The sequence below is a fragment of the Phyllostomus discolor genome, chromosome 3 (genome assembly GCF_004126475.2).
Source record: "Phyllostomus discolor isolate MPI-MPIP mPhyDis1 chromosome 3, mPhyDis1.pri.v3, whole genome shotgun sequence".
NCBI classification, from domain to species: domain Eukaryota; kingdom Metazoa; phylum Chordata; class Mammalia; order Chiroptera; family Phyllostomidae; genus Phyllostomus; species Phyllostomus discolor.
Window position 1 is genome coordinate 212,076,520 of NC_040905.2, and position 14,983 is coordinate 212,091,502.

Sequence of the window (14,983 nt, forward strand, 5' to 3'; positions counted from 1 at the left end):
GGAGACCTCTCATGTCCGAGTACACCCAACTGGCCCTTCCTGCCGGCAGACCGCAGGCTGTGGGGCCTGCTGGGCCTGTGACGGGTGCCCTGGGGCTGCACCCCCTTCCTCTCCTGGAGATCCAGGCCTCTGGGTGCTCCCCGAGCAGCCACTGGCCACCCAGGGTCCCTCAGCTCCTTGTCCTACAGCGCCACCCGCTGGCAAGTCCGAGTCCAAGGCTGAGGAGGCTCCCGGCCTTTCCCTCCCCCAGCCTGGCCCGCCCCTCCTCGTTAATTATTTGTGCCCTGCACACAGTCCCGGGTCGGGTTCCAGTCTCAGTCCACCTTCTTAGGTGTCCTGTCTCGTCGGCCAAATGCGAATGCCTGTCCTCATTCGTGCTGACCCTGGGGGAGAGGTCCCCCCGCACCACTGGGGCCCCTCGGGTGTCCCTCGTGACCCAGGGTAGTGCCCCCCAAGGTGCCAGCCTGGAGGGGCCTTGGGGACCCTCTGCTAGCCTCCCTGCGCCGCCGTCCCCTTCACAGACGGAGGAGAGCTGCCCAGGGAGGCCGGAGCCCAGCCAGCGCGTCAGGCCACGGAGCCGCCCCAGGCCAGAGACGGACGGGGGCACCGTGTGTCGGCAGGTGGGCGGCCGGGGAGAGCCGAGCCCTCCAGCCCCAGCGCCCTGACCACACCCCAGAGGTGGGGCGTGCGCCCGGCCTGCTGGTCTCCCTGCTGCTGGGCATTCCCCCACACCCCACCCCTGGGTGGGCGTCCTGGAAACCACCCCCCCCCCCAGAGATTTCACTGAACAAAGGGGACCAGGTGTGCTGTCCTCGTGAGCTGGGGGCAGGGGCAGCGGGTCTGCACCTCCACCTGGTCGGCTTGAAATTCTCGGAAGTCCCCTCCGAGGCAGGAGGGAGGTGGCACCCCTGCTGTGTGCACTGGAGGGCAGGGCGGATGGTGGGGGGAGTGGGGGGAGCGAGCGCCGGCCTGGGGGCAGGAGCGTGGCAGGAACCTCTGGAGACAGTGCTCTGGAAGCCAGGTGGGGGGCGTGAGGGGCAGGCAGCCCTGCCAGAGGAGACGGCGGAGGCCGTGGTGTCACTCAGTGGCCCACGGGGGCTGCAGCGGGCCGCCGCCTCCGGCTGGCAGGGTGGGCTTCCCGTCAGGCTGCGCCCCAGCTGAAGTCTGCCTGTTTCCAGATCTTCCGACCAAAACCCCAAGCCTCATTCATTCTTTTACTCTCTCTCCCCCAATGGCTCTCTCTCTCTTTCTTTCTCTCTCTCTTTCTCCCTCCCTTTCTCTCTCTGCGTCTCTCTCACAGAACCACATACTTAGTAATTTTCTGCTAAGAAGAAAAGGGGGGCAAGTCTGGAGTCCAGCTGCTGTCCAGGGTTTTCGGCAGCAGCCGTGGTTGCCACGCACCAGACTCGGGCTGCCCGCCAGGCCAGGGCTCCGGGAAGCCGGCGGAGAGAGCCCCACGCACAGGCCGCCGTCCAGCCCCTGCAGGCGGTCCCTGGGTCCAGATGGAGGTGGTTTGGCTTGTCGGTCCGCCCATCGCAGCTCCTCAGCCAGTGCTGGCGTAGGAGCAAGCACGGGTGTCGGGGTTCAGGGAGAGCACACCCCAGGGCAGCCCGCAGACTCGCTGCTCAGGTGCCGCGCGGGCCCGCCCAGCAGCCCGAGAGGCCTGTGCCTCCGATCACACGCCGCCGCCTCCTTCTCACGCAGTGGTCCTTGCAGACCCCACCCACCTTCGTGCTTCGTTTCTTTTCACTCGGGAAATCTTTGATGCTTGAAATCATTAAAAGAATTAAAAAAAAAAAAACCTACATTGGCTTTTTCTCCAGGTTCTGAGAACTGAATGCAGGTAAATTATAAACTCGAACCCACAGATGGGGATGATTTACGAAGGGGATTTATGCCGACGGGCACCCGGGCCCTCTGTGAGCGCTGCTCTGTCCTCCTTGCCTCCGCCTCCCTGTCGCCAGCGCCTGGGCGGCTCGCAGCGTGCGTGGGACCGGCGGCCTGCCCGGGAGCAGCGGGCGGGTGGGTGGGTGGGCGAGAGCGGGAGGTGGGAGGGAAGGATCGCGCACGCTCTCTCTCCGGCTGCAGGAGCTCCACGGGGCTTGGGGCCAAACCAACCAAAGCGGCTGAGAACAGCGTGACCTTGAAGCTCAAAGACCATCCAGATCCTCGCTCCAGCCCATCTGCTCGCAGAGCCGGGGAGTGAGCACCCGGGCCTGGCCGGGATCAGCCACAGCCCCTTCCCTCTCCGCATGAACAGCCGGTTTTGGTTGGAAGGCCGTGGGCAAAGGGGGGAGCCGACCCCTCCCCGGGGGGACAGCCAGGGAGACTAGCAGGGGCACTCTCACCTGCCAGGGAAGCCGCTCTGGCCGTGACTGTCTGGCGTCATTGCCCGTTGTCCACGTGACACGCACCACCACTGCCTGCCACCCAGGGCCCCGGCCAAGTGCGGGGTCCTCGCGGTGGCCGTGTGCAGTGGGCAGCGCTACCACGTGGACGGCTGAGAAAGGTTTGCTCGAGGTCACAGAGCAGGGCCGGGCTGGCGGCGGAGACGCAAAGGCCCAGGCCTAAGGCGCTGTTTACGGGGCTGCCCCCAGCTCAGTAACCGAGACGAACAGTGTATTCCGCAAATCAAAATTTTAGAAGCCCTGAGGGACAACACAGCAACTCACAGCTTCCATAAAGACCTGGGGGGCTCGCCTCACTCGCCTCACCTGCATCTGGGCCCTGGATGCCACCGCCAGCCTCCCATGCCGGAGCCTGCACCTCAGCAGCCCCGCCCTGCCACCCTGGGCGGCCGCCTCCCCACATGCAGCTGCTCGGAACTGGGAAGGGGGGCACACAAGTCACGAGTCACCTGTGAGCAGAGGGGACCTCGGGGTCATTCTCGGAAACCTGGGAGCACATCTTCCCACTGGCTCTGCCTGCTGAGCCGTGTGGGCGAGCAAACCGGCCCAAAGCAGCCTCATCGAGGGAACCCCCCCCACAACCCCTGTGGGAGGGAGGCGGGGCTGGAAGGAAGCAGGGCCCGGCCGAAGGTGCAGGCACAGGCCCACTCAGGACCTGGAGCCAGGCCCCAGCCAGGAAAGAGCCCCGGGTGCGGGTGCGGAGGGTGTGACTCCACAGCTGGGCCGCTTCCTCCCAGTCCAGGGGCCGCTCCCGCCCTGGCCCCCGGCCACCAACCTCGGACGTGAACATCTTGGGCCTAAAGGGAAAGCTGAGGTCTCGGCGAGAGACGCAGGCTGTGGAGGGTGGGGCAGGGCCGGGCCTCCCTAGGGACCCTCAGTGCAGCCTCCCCCTTCCCCCGGGGAAGGGCCCCTGCTGTGCATCCACCCTGAGGGTATGTCTGGGGGTGGGGCCTTCGGGGGCCTTCAGTCCCCGAGAAGCTGAAGGTTGAAAAGAGCAATTGCAAAGGATGATGGGCAGGGGCTGGGCCGCGGGCTAGTGTGCAGAGAGGAAGTCAGAGGCTGGGGAAAAGGGGTGAGCGTCCTGGAAAGGGCCTGGGCGCTGGTCCTGGCGGCCTGGTTGTTCCCGGAAACGCCCGAGTCACACTGATTCCCCTTCCTTCCCCTGAGGACCCCACCAGGCCCGGCGTCCTCCCCAGGGAGGGGCCAAGAAGGCCAAGGGCAGGGGCCCGAGGCTGGGGAGGAGGAGAGAGGTCCCCCTCCTGCTGCCTATACGGAGCCCTGAGAGGCTGGGTGACCAACCTACCAGCCTTCGGGGCCCGCTGTGAGGGCCTCACGGCCCTTCTGCCCCTCCAGGACCCGCCGGCCTCCTCTCCCAAAGGGAGGGACGGACCCCCACCCCATCCCCTGGGTGCCTAGTAAAATGCCGATTCCTGGGCTGCTCTCAGCCACACCGGAGCCCAGGTGAGCCCACACAAACCCCTCAGGCTGTGGACCAGCCAAGAGGCAAGAACCAGCCAGGTGGTGAAGGGAAGAGGAAAGAGGAGGCGGGTGGTGGGGCTGGAAATCCCCAAACTGGAATAAAATGTGAGACAGGGCGGAATCCGCCAGTAAATTCCGAGAGGAACAACTCTCCTAGAATGTTTTATATTCTAATAGAGGCGATCATTCAGGACTAAGGATGGCGCGCCAGCAACCTGCTGAATACTCGGGGCCCGAAGAAGACGCTCGGATGAGCCGGCGAGGGCGGCCGGGGCTGCGGGCCGGGCTGTGCTTTTCAACCGCGAGAGGTTCGCTTCCTCCCGCCGCTCCTCGCCGGCGGAGCGCACTCGCCAGCCGCGCTCGGGTCCCCGCAGCGCCCCGCAGCGCCCGAGGCCTCGCCTTCGCTGGGTCCGGGACCCACACCCACGCCCTACACCCTGCGCTGTCTGGTGTCTGTCAGCCCGCGGGCCGCAGGGCGCCGAGGGCCCCGCGGATCCTGGCCTGGGAGCCGCAGGGGCCGGAACAGGACCAGGAGGGGAGTCCTGTTGACCCGAGTCGGGACCTCGGGTGCTCCGGCGGAGATGGGGTTCCTCTGGAGATGCGGGTGCAGGCCCGAGAAGCAGGGGTGGGGTGAGAGAGTGGAGGGGGGCGCCCAGACCTGGGAACTCGACCCAAGCTGCAGTCTGGCCGGGAAGGGCCCCATGACTGATGACCCCTCCCTTCCCACCGCACAAGAAAGCATGACCGCGGGGCTCAGCCCCACCTCGGGAGGCGGCCACCGAGTCAGGGCGGGGGTCTGTCCGCTCATGGCCCCTCCGCGCCCGCCCTCCCGCCTCCTCGACAGCTTGCAGCCGAGCCGGGACCGCCGTCCCCGGGGACTCACTCGGCCTCTCCCCCAGCTCGGCCGGCGGCAGGCCGCTTCCAATCTGCCGGCGGGCGCAGGGGGAGAACGCGGGGAGCGGCGGGAGGCCACCGCCGCCCTCGCCCGAGGGGGAAGAAAGTTTCTGCTCAGCCGGTTGCGCCGGGCTTCCCCGGGCGAGGTCTCGGGCTTGGGGGGATGTGGGCGCCTCACTCTTCCGCGGCGGCCTCGCACGCTGAGCCCGACTCGGGCCGGGGTGGTTTCCGAGGGCCGGTGGGGAGGGGACAGCGCTCTGGCCCGCTTTGGAAGGCCTGGGCTCCGGGCCTGGGGCGGCGGAGGACGCCTCGGGCGCACGGGCCGCACTGCCGGCCCGCGGGGTCCTCACGTTCGGTCCTTGAACCTCAGACCCGATCTGCACCCCAGGGTCCGAGGCGCGCGTCAGATCGGCCCGCCGCGCCGGGGCCGCGAACCGGAGAGCCGGACCGCGGAGGGGTCGGGCGGGCACGGGGGCGGGTTACTCGCCAGGAAAAGCATGTATTTCCAGCGCTGCCTTGACCATACACCCCGGGCCGGCGAGCTGCGGCTCCGCGCGGAAGCCGAGGCGGTTCGCACACGTCTCCTCCGCCCGCCCTCGGAAGCCGGGGCGCGCCCGCTCAGAGGCACAGAAACGCCGCCGCCAAGAGCGAGCCACCGGGGCGCCGTCGACTGGGCGGGGGTCCCTGCCGCCTTCCCTCGGGCCGCACGGACGTCCCAGGGTCCCCCCAATGTCCCAGACACGACCCGCCCAATTTCTGCACCCTCGCCCCTCAGGGAAGCCGCCGCCCGGTCCCTTCTCGGGGCGGACGCCAGGCCTCCCCACCTGCTCGCTGCCCAGGCCGCGGGCCCTAAGACCGCGGAGAGGGCTGCGGCTCGCCCTGCACGGGAAACATCTAGAACCCAGGGGAAAGGCCGGAAAACAGTGCGACTTAAATTAAAATCTCTTCCCCACGCAGGACAGGGCCTCACCCCCCCACACACACACACACTTCTTTCTGCGCGGAGCTGAGCCCCTTTCTTGTTGCTGGAGGAGGAAAAACCGGGAGGGCGGTGGCGAGAAAACGGATCTGTGACGGCCCCGCGGACGAATAACCCGAATAATTGTGGGAGAGGGTCGGGGAAACTTTAAAAACCTCGCATGCCGAGCCGCCGGCAGCGGCAGCCGGCGCCGGACCCCTCCCTGCCAGCCCGTCCCCCCCACCCCCCCTCGGCTAATCACCCTCATTAGGAGCCTCATCACCGGCCTAATGAAAGCAAACCGTGTGGAAATCGCCGGTAAACAGTTGGGTCTGTGCTGTAATTAATTCAGTGTCTCTTTTAATCAAACTGAAAGGGAATCGGGCAGCGGCTTGCGGAGCTGTGACATCACCCCCAAAATCGTCCAGAGCCAATCAGCGCCATCACTCCGGGGACACGTGGGCGAGTCCCCTTTAAAAAAAAAAACGCACACACACACACAACATAACGAAAAAAAAAGAAACAAACAAAAAAAAAACCCCAGCCCCGAAGTAAAAGTGACACAAGTTCATTTTTTAAAGGAAGGGGGGGAGGCGAAGGCGCGCGCGGAGCACCGGCTGCAGCCGCCGAGCCGGGAGGCGCTGTCCGCGGTGCTGACCGGCCCCCGGAGCGCAGGGAGCGCGGAGAGAGGGCCTCCCCGGCCAGGTGAGGCGTCATGCGCCGCGGGCCGCCGCCGCCGCCGCCGCCGCTATCCGCGGTGCTGACGCCACCAGGTGCGCTTCGTTCCGTCCGCGGGTAGCCCGCTGCCATCCGCGGGGCCGACCCCTCCGCCTTCGGCCACCGCTTGCCTGGAGGAAGCGTGCGGTTTGGATTTTTAGAAGCCGTTCTGCATTTAGATTCCAACATCCTCGCGTCTCTTCGGTGCCAAAGGAGCGCTCAGGCCGTCCGTCTCCCCCTTTGCTCTCCCCAACTTGGCGCACCCTCCCTCCCATCCCTCCCTGACACTCCCACCACCCCCCCTCGGCTCGGCGGCTCGGCGCGGTGCTGCAGAAGACGCGCTGAGCCCTTTTGGATCTAATGCGCAGAGGAGGTTGGCCCAGAGCTGCTGGGCTCCCCCAAGGCTGAACTCTATCCAAGGTGCCCGCAGGCTCCCTGCCCGCCTTCCCCATGCCAGCCCGCAGCTAGGGGCAGGGGCAGCGGCGGCTGGGGCTGGGGGTGGGTGGGGAGCTGTTGGAGAGGACAGGTCGCAGCTTGGCTATGGAAGGCTCCAATGGCTTTGGGATCGACTCCATCCTCTCCCACCGAGCGGGCAGCCCCGCCCTTCCCAAGGGGGACCCCTTGCTTGGGGACTGCCGATCGCCCCTGGAGCTGAGTCCGCGCTCCGAAAGCAGCAGCGACTGCTCTTCGCCGGCCTCCCCGGGCAGGGACTGTCTGGAGACGGGCGCCCCGCGGCCTGGCGGGGCGCCGGGCCCCGCTTTGGACTCCCACCTGCAGCCCGGGCAGCTCTCGGCCCCGGCCCAGTCGCGCACAGTGACCTCCTCCTTTCTGATCAGGGACATCCTGGCCGACTGCAAGCCCCTGGCAGCCTGTGCGCCCTATTCCAGCAGCGGGCAGCCGGCAGCCCCTGAGCCGGGGGGCCGTCTGGCGGCCAAGGCCGGGGAGGACTTTAGAGACAAGCTGGACAAAAGTGGCAGCAACGCCTCGTCAGACTCCGAGTATAAAGGTAAGGAAAGGGGAGATGGAAACTTGGGGGACACTGCATTTCCACAAACTGGCAGTGACACTCAAGGGCACGCGCTCGGGGACATGCACACAGCGGGCTCGGAGCTCCCCCCGGGCCCCGCTGAGCCGCCGGTCTGGTCTGAGCCTCCCGACCGCCCGTGGCGATGCCTCGGAGCAACAAAGAGTCCGGCGGAGAGAGTGGGGAGAGGGTGGCTCTGTGCCCCCGGAGAGGGTCCCCAGAATGCACAAAGCAAACTTTCCAAACTTCCGCTGGGTCTCCCCTTCCAGGGGTAGCGGTGGGCAGGAGCAGGCTCCTGTCTGGCTGAGCCTGTGACTGAGCAAAGACCTCCAGGAAGCAACGGAGGACCCAAAGGGCTCTGCTGGGAGGCTCCCCCCACCCTGTTTTTTTTTTTTATAAGAGTGAAAACCTAGCAGAAAATTTCAGCAGGAGCGCTGAGAACAGTCAGAATGTTCCAGCCTTTAACCTGAATACCCAGAGGGGACGAGGGCCTGGGCTTCGCACCCTGTTGGGCCCGGGGCGCCCCGGGCCCAGGAGTCCCGCAGAAGGAGCTCTCGCTTCGAAGCAGAAACCGCAGGCAGGTGGCCGTCGGGTCGGGAGGGGACCCTGCACCCGCCCAGGAGCTCTCACTGAATTTGGTTTTTAAGAGAATTGAGCAATCGATTTCCGGTATTGTGGGACCCCAGGGGGCAGCCCCACTCCCCTACGTGGGGGTCATTGGCCCTTCGCCTGCCTGCCACCTCCGTGAGCCATCTCCTTGTTGCTCCCCTTTTCATCCGTGTTAACCAGGGAGCCGAGGGCGAGACTGAGGGGACGGCGTGGGGTGGAGGAGAGAGAGGAGGAGGAAAACGAAGAAGGCAGGGGGGAAAGGAAGGAGCGCCCCAATGTTATTTCTGGTCCCCGGGAACCGCCTGGACTTGAGCTCACTGGTGAGGCCGCAGGGGCTGAGCTCTTTCTGGGAAGAAGCCGGGAGGCCAGAGTCGGGGCCGTGTCAGGGCTCCGATGGAGGGAGCCGGCGTCCCCATCCAGGCGAAAACAGGGCCGCCAGAGGCTCTTCGGAGCTCTTCCCGTCTCGCGTAACTCATCCCCGAGCCCCGTGCATCAGACAGAACTCCCCTGTATGGCTCCGGCTTTCCCGTCTCGGCGGAGCCCCTCACCTCCGGGCCCCTGTCTGCACTCAGTCTTCCTGAAAAAGCAGGGAGGCGCGGCGTTCAACCCTCTCCTTCCAGCCACGAGTGCACGTGCGGGCACGCCCTGACCTCACACTGAAATCCTTCTGGGGCTCCTCTGCGCACCTGGCTGCCCGCGCGCCCCCAGCCGCCCCGGCCTCGCCGGGCCGGCAGCACCTAGAACGCGGGCAGGTCGGGCTCGGGAAGTGCCCAGGAAGGAGGGCCGGCGGCACTCGGCCCGGAAACGCCCGCTTCTCTCTGGGGGCCGTTTACAGAGGCAGGGGAAGCCCGCCCCGGAGGAAGCTAGGTGCAGGGGAAGGGCGCGGGGAAGCGGCACTGGCCTGTGTGTGTGTGTGTGTGTGTGTGTAGCACTGCTCTATTGCGCGTAACTCTCCACACACCCCAGCTTTGTGGCTCCAGCGGGGGGCAAGAGTCCCCGCGTCGCACGCTGGTGGTGGTGCCGCTGGCGGTGAGAGAAGCTGGCCCTCATCTCCTTTTAGCTGGGGTCCTGAGGAGAGGTTTCGTTTAAGATCATCGGAATATCCATTTCCCTCTGCCGTCCCCGATGATATCCGGTCGGGGATGTAAGGAGGGCTGGCGGTCCACATCTCACTTAAATAGGTTTGGAGTGGTGGAGGGTGGAAGGTCTCCCCCACACCCACCCGCAGGCGGTGCCGACTCTGCTCTCAGAGCGGCGGGCGAAAGGGGAGTGGGGACATCCGCCCCCGAGTCCTCAAACGTGGAGGCGACCGGCTCAGGGCCGAGTTAGGAGGGCCGGCGGGGAGACAGACACACCAAGCCGGCCGGGGGGCAGGCATCTCCCCATCCACCGCCCGTGCTGAGTCATTTCCTCCGAGGAAGGCCGGGAGGGACGGTCAGTCGGCCCCGAGCCCCTGGTGTCAGAGGCCCCCGCAGAGGACGTTTGGAGACGCTAGAGCCAGAGCAGCAGTATGGTGTCTGCCCTGGCCGCCCTGGCTCCGGAGAGGCTCCAGCCGACGCCGGTCTGCTGAGAAGCCGAACCGGCCCTTTGCTCCAAGCAGGCGGGTCAGGGCATCTCTGCCCGTGGGGCCTTGCTCTGGACCAGGGGCAGTGGCCCTGAGGGCGCCTGGGAGGCTCCAGCCGGCGCCAGAGAGGGATTAGAGAAAAGTCCCCTGTCTTTCGGACACCCCCACTCCACTCCTCCACCCCCACCTCTGGCCTCAGCCCCGAGAAGCGGGGATTTTCACAGCCCGCGGAACCGGTAGGTCACAGTGTGAGGTCTCCATGACATCAAGGCTGGGGTTCGGCTCCTCATTTCCTTGCACTCGATTAAACTTTCCCTGCCGGCACAGGCAGGACCGGTCCTCTCCACCCCAGCACACCTGCCGAGGTGGCCCGAGCCGGGCAGGCAGGGCGCCTGCCGGGCGCCGGTGTGGAGGAGGCGGCCTCTCCCCAGAGGTGCCCTGCCGGCTAGCCTGCCTCGGTGCACACGGAGCCCACGCCCTCCCGGCTGCAAACCGCTGCCTTTCCGGTTGAAAAGTCTCACTCCCTAGTGGCTCAATTAACCGGATTATTGTTTCCTACAGAGAGAAATCAACTCACGTTCAGCTGAACCCTGTCAGCTGCAAACGCCACGGACAATGACACTCACCAGAAAGGGAAACACCCAGAGAATAGGAGTGGGGGAGGCCCCAGCCAGGCGCCAATTTGGGGGAAGGGGTCTCTCTGGTTCTGTCACCGCTTTCGGGGGGAGGGAGAGAGAGGGGAGAACACCGAGCGCGTTTGATCATGTCTGGGCTCCCGGGCCGTCAACCACAATCCAAAGTGTTCGGTAAGAAGCAACCGCCCTGTGGGGTCCGACCCCTGGGCCTGAGGAGTGGGGACCCAGGGGGACCTCAGGGCCGCAGCGCGGCGTTAGCGGGAGCCACCGTGGGCGTCGTGGCGACAAGGAAGCAGACCCCGGCGAGGGGCAAAGGCGTTGCTCCTTTCTCCGAGCGCTGAGCGCCGTTCCCAGGTCCGCCGCACCCTCGCGCCGGCCTCCGGGTGCCGGGCTCTGTGGCGGTTTCGGAACTGGGGCCAAGCGTCCTTCCAGAGCTGCGTCCACAGAGGGGCCAGGAGAGGTGTGGGCACGTTATTCTTCCGGACAACGGCTCGCCCTGGGGTGCCCAGCTTTTCGTCCCTCCACGCGGGTTTTTCTCCCTGGACTCCGGCGCTCGGCTGCCCCCTTTCCCGGCCCACGCTCGGCCGGAGGAGCCGGGCGCAGATGCAGAGCACAGGTCCACACCCCTGAGCACGCACCGGCGCAGCCCACCCGGCTGGCACCCCTGGGTCCCCTCCTGCCTCGAGTTCAGCCGGTTGCTCGGTGTATTCCTCCGGGGAGCGCGGCGTAGGGAAGGTGGGCTGAGAGCTCTCGGCGTCGGGTTATTTCTCCCGGAGGTGGTGTCGGTCCTTCTCGGCCCGGGGCCCCTGTGGTCCGTGCTCCTGGCGGCTTTCCTGCAGCCCCTGAGTGTGGTGGGGCCACCGCCGCCGCCGGAGCCGTGCTTGTCCGGAGCCGAGTTTACCCGGCCTTGGCGGGCTAGCAGCTGCCCGCCAAGACGGGCAGGCTTGGGACGGACGGGCGGGCGGGTGGCGAGGCCCGGAGCTGACGGGCCGCTGTGTCTCCGCAGTGAAGGAGGAGGGTGACCGCGAGATCTCCAGCTCGCGGGACAGCCCCCCGGTGCGCCTGAAGAAGCCCCGCAAGGCGCGCACCGCCTTCACCGACCATCAGCTGGCGCAGCTGGAGCGCAGCTTCGAGCGGCAGAAGTACCTGAGCGTGCAGGACCGGATGGAGCTTGCCGCCTCGCTCAACCTCACCGACACGCAGGTCAAGACCTGGTACCAGAACCGCAGGTGAGGCCCCGCTGTGGCGGGGCGGTGGGGGGAGGGCGGAAGGAAAGGGCCGCCTCTCCTGTCCCATCCGCTCTGGGTGGAAACCCGTCTACGGCCTGGCGCTCAGGGAGGGCCCCTGCGCTTTCTCCATCCTGTAAAAGTGGGGAAACTGAGGCCCCAGGAGAGGAGGCTTTGCCCCACGATCACGATGAGGGAGAAAGACAGCCCTGGACTCTGTCTCTAGTAACCCAGTTGTTCCCGCTCCCGGACTGGTGGACAGACGGACGCGGGGGCCATGGGCGGTCCGCCCCAGGCCTGCCCTATCCCAGCCAGGTCCTCCCTCCCCCACCCCCCACCCTGAGCTGGACCAGCCCTAGCTCCAGTCCGGGGCCGCCCAGTTCTCCCAGTGGAAGCCCCAGGCCAGGGGAGGGGTGGGGCCTGTGTCTTTGGGGGAGGGCGGCAGGGCTGTGAGGGGGAGTGTAGCAGTAGTAGGCCAGCCCGCGCAGCTGCTGGGGGCGGGGGAGGCTCTGTGCGCTACCTGCTCCTTCCTGGCCCCCTCGGCCTTTCTAGCGCCGAGACGGAGGAGGGCAGGGGCCCGCCCCGGCGCTCTGGGGACCGCGGGACCAGAGACCCGGGAAGTGGGTGCTGAGCGCTGGTCTGGAACCCGCTGTTTTCCCATCTCCCTCCCCGACACACTCACGGGACGAAGATGCGCATGCAAACACACAGACACAAACACACCCACACACTCCACCCGCAGCCACACACACACACATGCACTCACACCGACACAACTCGCACCCTCAGACACACTTGCGCCCACGGTCTCTCCCATGTTCTTCGTGGAGGCCGGACTGGTGCCTCCCATAAACAAGCCTCACAACACGGCGGCCCATTAATAATAAATATCGATTACTGCTCCGGGCATCAATAATTAAGGCCCGTTACAGTAATTACACAATTATGATGACGATGAATAATTCAGACAGGGAAACGGGGTTGGTGTGGCTGAGCCCAGCTCGGTGGGACCGGCCCAGCGCCCCGGCCAGTTACACCGAGGGGTCCAGGCCGCAGCTCTGACAAGGAGCGGGCCTCGACTTCCTTGCCCTCTCCAACTCCCGCGGGCACCCTGCCTGAGCCTCCGGGCCTCCGTGCCGGCGGGCTGCAGGGCTCGCCCCCGGCCTCGGGCCTGGGTGCCTGCGGAGCGGGTTTGCTCGCGTGTGCCTTCTCTATCTGCCATCTCCCCGGAGCGCCTCCGCCCAAGGGCCACTGACTGGGAACCTGGACGGTGCTGCGGCACCGCTCGCAGGGTGCCTCTGGGAGAAGCAACAGCGTCCCTTTCTGGGACCACCTCACTGACTCCCCTCCCCCCCGCCACTGTCCTCTCCAGGGCGATCTCGCCCCCCTCCCCCCGGACAGACAGGTGGGCGGAGCTCCAACAGCAGCTCCAAGGTCCCCGCCTGCGGCCCACCCCCCCAGCAGAGTGTTCCCGGTTAGGGTCAGGGTATCGGGGTCAGGAAGCCTGGCTTAGAACCCCGGCTCTACCACTATGGAGAGACCACCTGGAAAAATGGCCCACGCCTCAGTTTCCTTATCTGTCAAATGGGGATGAAAGGCTGTGGAAGGCCGGGGGAAGTTTGAACGAGGCAATGACTGCGCCCTGTTATCAACGCACTGGCGCGGTCGGCTGGGCCTCCCGCAGGTGCCCCGGGCCTAGCACTCTGAGGGGCCGGGGTCCCTGGGCACTGCAGCCCTGACCCCGGCGCGCGCATTTATTTCGGTTCCGCAGGACCAAATGGAAGCGACAGACGGCCGTCGGGCTGGAGCTGCTGGCGGAGGCAGGCAATTACTCGGCGCTCCAGCGGATGTTCCCGTCGCCTTATTTCTACCCGCAGAGTCTTGTTTCCAACCTGGATCCCGGCGCCGCGCTGTATCTGTACCGCGGGCCCAGCGCGCCGCCGCCCGCCCTGCAGAGACCCCTGGTGCCCCGCATCCTCATCCACGGACTCCAGGGCGCCAGCGAGCCGCCCCCGCCGCTGCCCCCGCTGGCCGGCGTCCTGCCGCGCGCCGCGCAGCCCCGGTGAAGCGCCCGCCGCCCCGCGGGGCTGCGCGCCCGCCCCGGCCGCCTGCTTCCCGGAGGGCACGGGGTGAACGCCCATCCCCGGGGCCTCTGTCCGGCTCTGCAGCCGGTGTCCGCACAAGGGCCAGATGCCCAGTCTACTGAGACCCCGCCCCCGGACCGAGTCTCCCTAACGGCCCTCCGCGTCCTCCCTCCCGGCCAGTCCACCCGGAGCCACTTCCAACCGCGGATGTACATACGGGACACCCCACTGCCGGCTCCCAAGGCACCCCCTCGCCCCTCCCGGAAGCAGGCGGGGGCGACCCCAGGCTGCACTCGCTCCCTCCCCCTCCACGCCCTAGCTGTGCACCGAACCCCTCCCCGAACCCCTGGCCGGGGGGGCGGGGAGCGTGGCGCCCCAGTCCCGGCGCCCCGGCCGGCGCGGAGCTGTACATACGGTGTGCAAAGTGTACATGAAGTTATTTATTCGTGACCCATGAGCCCGTGACTGTGTCCGTGAATCAGTGAGTCTGTGGCCTGTGCCCGCCCCCCTCCCAGGCAGGGCAGGAAGGGGCCCAGGGGGCCTGACCCCCACCCCGACCCCAGGCCTCTGGAGGGAGGCAGCCAGGCCCCTCGGGTTCTCTCTCTCTCTTTTTTAAATGTCGAAATAAACTTCTTACAAATGACCAGGCGCCTGTCCGCGCTCCGCCCTTGTTTGCCATCTCTGTGAGCCCCACTTTCCCTCCGGGGACTCAGTGTCCTTCCGCCGCGGTGGGGGACTCAGTCTCCTTCCGCCGCAGCGAGGACACTTTGTGCGCCCCTCTCCCCTTGGGCGCTGCGGCCGTGCGCAGGGGCCCCCACCGGGCGGCTGGCCGCCGCCTTCCCCTCTCCACAATGAGGCCAGCCCGCCGCTCCCCGCCTGCCCCCACCCCCGCCCCCGTCCTCTCCAGCTGGGCCCCTGCCGCTCGCAGCCGGTCCCGGGGGCCGGGGTGGGGGTCAGCGGCCGGGCCCGCTCGGCTGCGGGCCGGGCTGCGATGCCCTCGCTGAGCCGGCTCATCTGGCCGCGACAAGGGCGCCGGCAGCTGGTGACCGGCCGGCCACGCGCGGGGCCGACAGATGGGCTCCGAGGCTACTCCCCCGCCGGCCCCTCCGCCCGCGCCCCGGCCGCTCGCCGGCGCCGGCGTGGCTCCGGGCCCGCGCTCTGCGGACCCGAGGAGACTTCTCTGGGAACCGGATGCCGCACTGGGTCCCCCCACTCCCGTGTCTCCAGCCTCGGAGCCCGTTCCCCTGGAGTATGTAGGAGACCAGACGCAGAGGAGGCTGAACTCCGTCGTCGGCCCCAGGCCCCGGGCCCCGGGCCCAGCCCGGGGCTCCAGGATCCCAGGGGCTGAACTCCGGAGGCAGACTCCAGGCTTCCCGTTCACCGTC

The 14,983-nt window shown here is 67.2% G+C and overlaps 1 protein-coding gene across 1 annotated transcript; it reads left to right on the top strand.

Annotated features, from left to right (window-relative positions):
* Positions 1-6,429: 6,429 nt before the first annotated feature.
* Positions 6,430-13,580, top strand: BARHL1 (BarH like homeobox 1). Its single transcript, XM_028508405.2, has 3 exons — positions 6,430-7,462; positions 11,295-11,517; positions 13,286-13,580. Exons 1-3 carry the CDS (start codon positions 6,997-6,999, stop codon positions 13,578-13,580), a joined length of 984 nt encoding a protein of 327 aa, XP_028364206.1. The 5' UTR covers positions 6,430-6,996.
* The last annotated feature ends 1,403 nt before the right edge of the window (positions 13,581-14,983 follow it).